Below are 7,476 nucleotides of genomic sequence, written 5' to 3'. Positions count from 1 at the left end.
GGGGGGGGGTCTCACTGGGCTGTGACTGTTGGCGACAAGTTGCTGCAAAAGGTATTTGCAAGGACTCGCTCTGAAATATCTCCAAACGTTTGCAGGGGTTCTTCGCCTCCTTGCATGAGCTGCAGGGCCTCGCTCCGGTGTCGCTGAAATTTTGAGCTTTCGTTGTATTTGTTTTGTTCCAGTAAATGTGAGCCCAATTTTTGCCGGGGGTTTGTGTGACTCCAAGTGAAAATCTGCATATTTTCTTGAAATTTTGGGTCTTCAACTCGTCCCCAACAGTCCCAGAAGTATCTTCCCCAGTAAAGATTGTCCATTTTCATTGGTTAAAATATAACAGTCAAGTATATTTTATTAATCAAATCTTTATTCTACTAAATTATGTCATTGGCAACAACATTAAACATACAGTGAGCAACAAGACACAATCAGAACACTATATGTAAACAGTTAGCTTAGCTTAGCACAAACTAGCTTCCATGCTAGCTTAAATCTCACAGCATGTCACAAAACCACATCTCATTTTGAAAGTAATGTCTCATGTGAGATAACTATACCAAAAAAATCCAAACTTAACCAAGAAACGGCCAGTTTTAGTAGCTGTATAAACATTAAATGCTAGTGTCAGAGCTAGTTTCTGATCTTTATGCTAAGCTAAGTGGCTAACTATTGAGGCTTTGCAGACTTTATTTGACAACTAAAACAGAGCAGGGATCGAATGCCTTCTACTCTTTTTCTAAATTTAAAATGGGACCTATATATTTATCACATTTTAAATACATTTCCAGTGTTTTGTCAGCTTGTATTTCTGCAACAGGCAGCTGTGTTGCTAACACTGCAATAGATACCAAAATTGTTATATCAGTTTATTTGAATAGAAATATGCAACTCTGTAGTCCTTTTTGTGATTCGTTGTCATCATTTTCATGTATATATATAAAAAAATAAACTTTAGCCGTGGTCAAGCCCCTGGCTGTGTGGGTATTTCTGTTGTTTTCTTAAGGCTTCACTTGAGCCGGCTTCAGTTTCTGTATCAGGATAATTTAATCATGACTGAAATACGAGACCGAACGGATTGTCAGAGCGGAAGCTGAGAGTCGTGTTCGCTGCCTCTGTCCCTCAGACGTACGATGCTTTTGCTTTGGACCGTGGACGTCTCTTTTGCGGACCGAGCTTTCCCCCGACGACGTATTCAAGTGATCAGTTGCTGCTGCAAACTCATAAAGTCTCGTTATGACGGAACGAGCGTTAACTGTGGCGGGTACCTGCTGTCCTACAACCTCCCTTCTGCTGGATGAATGATTGAAGAGGCCTGCAAAGACGCTCACGTCACTCACGTTACCGTGTTCGCCATCAACGCGTAGAGCCAGCAGCGTGTGATGACCCATGTGGAACAGTATCGTAGTAAACCACTGAAAAGGATGAGCTCCTTTAAGACAATACGAGTAATTATATGAGGGGGTTAATGGCAGGTGTTTGAAGTGTTTCCCCTGGTTACAAGACGTGAAGTCGCAGCTCTACACACATCGAGGATGGAGATGTAATCCAAACTCCTCGGCGATGAGCGACGGCGTTTCAGGGACAGGGTTCTGAGTGGGACGATTCATCCTCTCATCAGGCCCCTCTCAGGAGGACTGAGTGACGAAGCTGCAGATCAAAGAGAATCTTCTGCCGTCTGGTGGTCGCCCGAGTCGTGACGACGCGCGCCAGGTGCTTTTTAGACCCGTGCAGCAACAACACCGTCGTCCCCGAGTTTATTTTTTCTAATGCAAATGTTGGGACTGAGTGGTTTTAATGAACCTGTCCCTACGGACGCGAAGGGGCAACATTCACATGGAAACATAGATGCAAATTTCACAACAAATTGCTCATGGAAATCATGTTGGTTTGCCCTGAACGGCCCAGGCTGCTGACCTGACGTTACCCCTGAAGATTTGTATATTCAGGTTGGATAAATCTGACCGGGAAATAGGACTAACCTGACGAACACGCAAGGATGTAGATCAAAAATAATTATAATTATAATGGTAATTTCCTGTTGATTGTGCAGCTTCTGTTGGGATCTGCTATTAAAGGTGTACGACACCTGGTATTAAACTGCTGCTGCAGCACGAAGGAAGCACCAAAATGAATCTACCGGAGTAAACAAACACGTCGGAAGACCTGATTCGACCTAAAACTGGGTTTAAATGAAGAGCATGAGTTGAGGGGCGACACAGAAGGAGCGTCAGTGCTTCACTCAGGAGGATTTTTAACGGGAATAACACGTTCCGGTGGGCTTGGGTTTCCAACTGAAGGCGCGCCTCCCTCTGCTGGCACGCCGGGGAAAACGGCGTGCGTCTGGACCTCGTTTACGCTGCTTTTAATGTTCGCTCAAACGACTTGAAACTTCAAACAACCGATTTGTAATAAATGAAAGTTTGTCTCAAATCAAACCGAAGACCATCTGGAGTTTCAAGTCAAATCGATCAGTGTGGACAGTTTTAGGGTTTATAGATTATATTTTCAATAAAACAGGGTTGACTGGAGTAAAATCAAGACAACAGGATCAGCTTGTGTTTGAAGAGGAGCCGCCTTTATTTGAGCACAAATCAAACAGCTGACATCTCCGACAGGCAAACACAGAACTGCAGGCAGGAATGAAGGAAGTCCAAAGTTAGGGTTTTTAAAAAAAAACAAATACTCACCTGGATCGGATGAATCCCTGAAATGCGTCGACGTCTCGTTCCACCTGGTGGAGGAGAACACTCAGCGGAACCTCCTCTGAACACGTTCTGCACCTGCTGAACAGGAAGAAGACAGAAAAAAAAATCTGGAGAGAAATCGCCACTCAGATGTTTTCTCAGGAAATGTGAGCTCTGTGTGTGTGTGTGTGAGTGTGTGTGTGTGTTACAGACAGGCTTGCACTTGCAGCACTTTTGTTGGTCAATCTGTCAACCTGTTTCCTGAGGGATGCTGTTTGTTCTGACCCGCGGGGCCTGAGGGATACGTACCTGACCAACCTGCTGCCGGCGGCGGCGCGGGTTCTTCGTCTTCGCCTTCAGACGGCGGCTCGTTTCAGTCCCTCCTCCCTCCTGCTTCCTGCCCCCCCACAGGGCAGAGAGAAAAGAACAAAAACAAGAAAACTCAGTTAGCGCCCAGAAACACTTTGTGCGGAGAACGCCCCCACCCTGGGTGTCTCTGATCAGGGGTGTCCAAAGCGAGGCCCGTGGGCCACCTGCGGGCCCTTCAGGAATGGTTTGAATTTGGCGAGCGGGCTTGGAGACATAACGGCTGCCGAAACACGTGATCATTCAGCGTTTTTGAATCGATTTACATTCAAAATAAGTCTGTCACGACCAAACATCCACAGCATAATTTGTTGCCAACAGTAACGAGTCGTTTGTTTACATTTGGACAATCTTGGCGCAGGAGTTACGATCCGTAAACAGAACAGAATTTAGTTGTAAACAAAGACGAGGAAGATTTGCTGATTTCGGACACGTTCGCCTCCAAAACATTGTGTCGGAAGCATAAAATCTCTGACCTAAAACGGCTATAAAGGCTGGAAGAGGACGGATAATTTAAGGTTTAAGTAAACAACGGAAGAAAGAAGCTGCCAGAGCCGGGCCGTGTTTAGGGACTTATTTTACGCTTTTGTTTCAACGATAAACTCAAAACACAAAACCTCAACAAACCCAACTAACTGAAGGAGCTGAAGGCTCCTCATTTCAAAACACTAAATGTTTCTGAGGCCTTTTGTGTTTAGGATCAATAATTTAAACTCCTTTTACACCAAAGCTGGCTCACATTGGTCCTTCTGACTAAAATATTAGATTAAATTATTAGATTACGGTTTTATTTTCATTGCACTAAAAAAAACAACATGTTGCTGTTGGGAGTTTAAAATGACAAAAAAAGAATTTCTTTTTTTTAAACCAAAGTTGAATTTTTCTGGCCCTCGACTTCCAGATTGTGGATTTTGATTTTTAAAATCATTTATTCTGAGCAGGTTCTTTAGCAAGTTCTACGTTCTAGATCAGGTTGTTTATGGACTTCTGCTCCTTTAGTAGGATTTTTAAAAAAGCAGCTTAAAATAGTTACCTATCTTTACGGATTTTAACTGCAGTGAATGTTTCAGCTTCTTAAACTTAATTGATGTTGGTTATTCTTTGAGTCAGTGTTCTCAGATATCTTTCGTTTTAACGGATTAGATCTTTATTTTTACATTTGACGGCTGTGATTCGGGGGTTTTCTTGTGCTTCGTTTTATCATCAGAGCTGCTTTGATTTTAGAGGATTTTAAAGTCTGACACGTTTTTTTTCTGTAAACCAAGTTAACTTCAGCTAACAAATCTGAAGCATCGAGACGTTCTGGGCTGGGAATAAAAGCTGTTTTTTATCATTTTTATCAACAAATATTACTGAGTTACCACCTCAGGGGGAGAAAAGGGGAACATTTGTTTGAAATACCTGAGCTGTCTTATTTTTGTTTAAAATCTGTTTCTTTTATAAAGATATTTAACGTCAAATGACTTTCTTATCCCACATTTTTAATGCTGACATGAACCTGATCGTGTTCACACTGCTGGTGAGATTTGATCAAATGTCTAAGCGTCTGACATCATCAGGCGATCAAACGCCGGCCCTCTTACACACCTGGATACGTTACCTGTCAAACTGAAGCCAGGTGAGTCTCTCAGCTGTGGAGCGTCCGTCACACGTGCGTCTCTGTCTGTTGGGAGGCGGAGCCACAGCCCTCGCAGCCGCCGCTGCCGCCCGTCTCACGTGCGTCTCAATCACGCTCGGACCTCGACTAAACTTCAACCGTGCTTCCTGAGCGCCGCTGAGGTCTTCCTCTTCAAAAAGGAAAAGGCTCCAAAGCAGCGACGCAAACCAAGAACGCCGCTCCCTCCTCTCCCGGGCCGCTGCAGATCAGCTCCACGCCGGCGTGGCAGAGCTCGGCTCGTCAAGCAGGTCAACAAGCGGGAGTTTATTTTGTGTTTTTTTGTTTGTTTTTTTAGTTTTGTTTGTTTTTTCTAAAAAAAAGCGTGGCCAAATCTGAGTACGAGGGAAGCTCCTCACAGAGGCGACAACCACCGAATCGAGAGGCTTTCCTTCCTGCGGCAGTTTGATCAAACCACTCCGAGAACAGAACGGGTCACAAAAGTCGTCTTCCGAGGCACAAGTGTTTCCCACGAAAGAGCAAAATTTATTGAGACAAGACGTATGAGGCGCGTGCTGCACTCTGCGCGTCGCTCTGACAGTGAGATATTTCTAGGCACTCATTTTTTTTTTTTTTACTTCTTAGTCCCAAGAGCGCTGATGATCTCCACGTCTCTCCCTACAGAAATCCTGAGGATACAGCACACAGATTCTGCTTCGCCTCCCCCGATTTCAAACACAGTACTCAAATCAAAGCACGAGAAACATTAAAAAAGTTCTTTCCAGGTTCGAGGAGCGGGATCCTCTCCTTCCCTGTCGTGTTTGAAGGAGAAAACAAGACGAAACAGTCCACAGATAGTGTGATCAAACATCCAGATTCATCTTCATCTTCATCAGCTTCAGCACCACACAGCTCCGATCACAAGCCGCCAATCATTCACCGCTCAATCAGCTTCAACACCTCCTGCAGGAGGAGGATGGACACAGGAAGCAACAGAGTCCAGGGAGTCACCTTTAAAGTAAAAGCCCCACAAACCACATTATATATATATATCGGTTATTGAGCTGATCTTTGAAAAGTCCTGGACTAGTGAAATGTGTTTTTTTATATAAATAAAGTCAAAACGTGGAGGTTTTGGACCTTTAACCAAATTAAAATAATAATAAATCAAGTAATAAAAAATAAAAAAAAGCTTTGCTTGATGACAAAGAAAAAGGGTAAATACAGCAGTCCAAATTCTTTTTTTTTTGCTTCTTGTATCCATCCCCACTCATATATATATAAATATATATAAACATCATTCGTGTCACTTCTGCATCATAACATCAGAGCGAGGCTCAGACAGGAGGATTAATTATAATAACAATAACATGTCAATTATTGAGCTGATCTTTGAAGAGTCCCGGACGAGTAAAATGGAGTTGTTTTTTTTCATATAGATGAAGTCAAAACACGTGGAGTTTTTGGACTTTTAACCAAATTAAAATAATGATAAATCAAGTGGGAAACAAAAACTAAATCAAGTAAGAAAATACCTTTCCGGTGTGACCCAAAATAGGAGTTAAATAAAGCAGTTTTTGTAGAATTTGCTTCTTGTATTCATCTCTCTCTCATATATATATATATATATATATATTGTTGCTTATAGAAAAAGTGTAAAGAAACACAAACATCATTCATGTCCCTTCTGTATCATAACATCAGAGCGGGGCTCAGACAGAAGGATTAATAATATTAATAATAATAATAATGTTTCTTTAACTTGTTTAGAGCAGGGAGTCAAACATCACTTAAAGCCTGTTTTAGTTTTAGTTCGACAGAGCACCGTGTGAAACTGGCAGAATTAGACATTTAAAGAGGAGGAGGGTTTCTGACACATCTGCACACCTGGATTGTGTTTTACAAAAGAGCGACAGGCAACCGCTGGGGGGGNGTCTGAGTGTCCTATAAGGCAACAAACTGAACTGATTCACCTCCAGGAGAACCCGTCCCTTTATCAGCTCACATCCAAGCAGCAGGACAACTCTGACTGTCCCGTTTCTAACCCTTCACAGCATCAGACATCATTTATACCTTTAACACTTAGTGAAAGGAAAAACAAAAACAAAAAAGTGTGATTCGCCCTTTTTTTTATGAGGCTCCTTTAAGTATGACCATCACCAGGTAGTCTTCCTCATTTTTGGCAAAAGCTTTGGCAGAATCATCCACGAACTGCCGGGAGAACTCGCAGGGGGGGAAGGCGTGCAGGACCCCCCCGTGCTCCTTGTCCCGGCCGCCCCCCACGGGGAGGCTGACGATGCCGGCGGCCTCCTTCTGCTTCAGGTAGGAGACCAGGTTCTTCAGCGGCCTCTCCGTGGGGCTGCCGGCCTCCTCCAGCCTCCCGGGCACGGCCAGGAGGACGGAGAAGCCGCCGGAGCTGGCGGTCCGGATGCGGCGGGTCAAGTCGTCCAGCTTGGGCTGGTCCAGGCGCAGGCGCTGGCTGATCTTCAGCTGGGACATGTCCCCCCCCGTGGAGCCGTCCACCAACAGGCCGGTGGCCACCCCCATGTCCCCCTGCAGGAGGTGCAGAGACGTCGGGAAGCTGCTGTTCTTGAGCAGCAGGACCCCCTGCCAGGCCCGGCTCAGCCTCTGACCGGCGGGCGGAGACAAGCCGGGGGCCGGGTCCTCCTTCTTCATGGGGCTCCTGGACGGGTCGCTGGCTTTCCGCTTCCTGGGATCGGAGGGGCTCGCCGCCCGCCGCCTCTTGTCCGTGTCATGGTTGCTCTGGCGCTCCCTGGCCGGGGAGGTCCTGTCGGAGCGGGCCGGGCGCTCCGGGTCCTCCCTGCCGCTCCCCCC

The 7,476-nt window shown here is 45.2% G+C and overlaps 1 protein-coding gene across 1 annotated transcript in view; it reads right to left on the bottom strand.

Moving 5' to 3' along the window:
* Positions 1-5,150: 5,150 nt before the first annotated feature.
* Positions 5,151-7,476, bottom strand: part of LOC108235653 (RNA-binding protein 15) — a gene marked incomplete in the record, with an annotated part of 4,179 nt that continues 1,853 nt past the window's right edge. Inside the window, 1 exon segment of the mRNA XM_025005875.2 lies at positions 5,151-7,476. Within this exon segment, the coding sequence (XP_024861643.1) occupies positions 6,772-7,476 (705 nt within the window).

This window comes from Kryptolebias marmoratus, linkage group LG4 (genome assembly GCF_001649575.2).
Source record: "Kryptolebias marmoratus isolate JLee-2015 linkage group LG4, ASM164957v2, whole genome shotgun sequence".
Lineage (NCBI taxonomy): Eukaryota > Metazoa > Chordata > Actinopteri > Cyprinodontiformes > Rivulidae > Kryptolebias > Kryptolebias marmoratus.
This window is presented reverse-complemented; position numbering and strand designations above follow the sequence as displayed.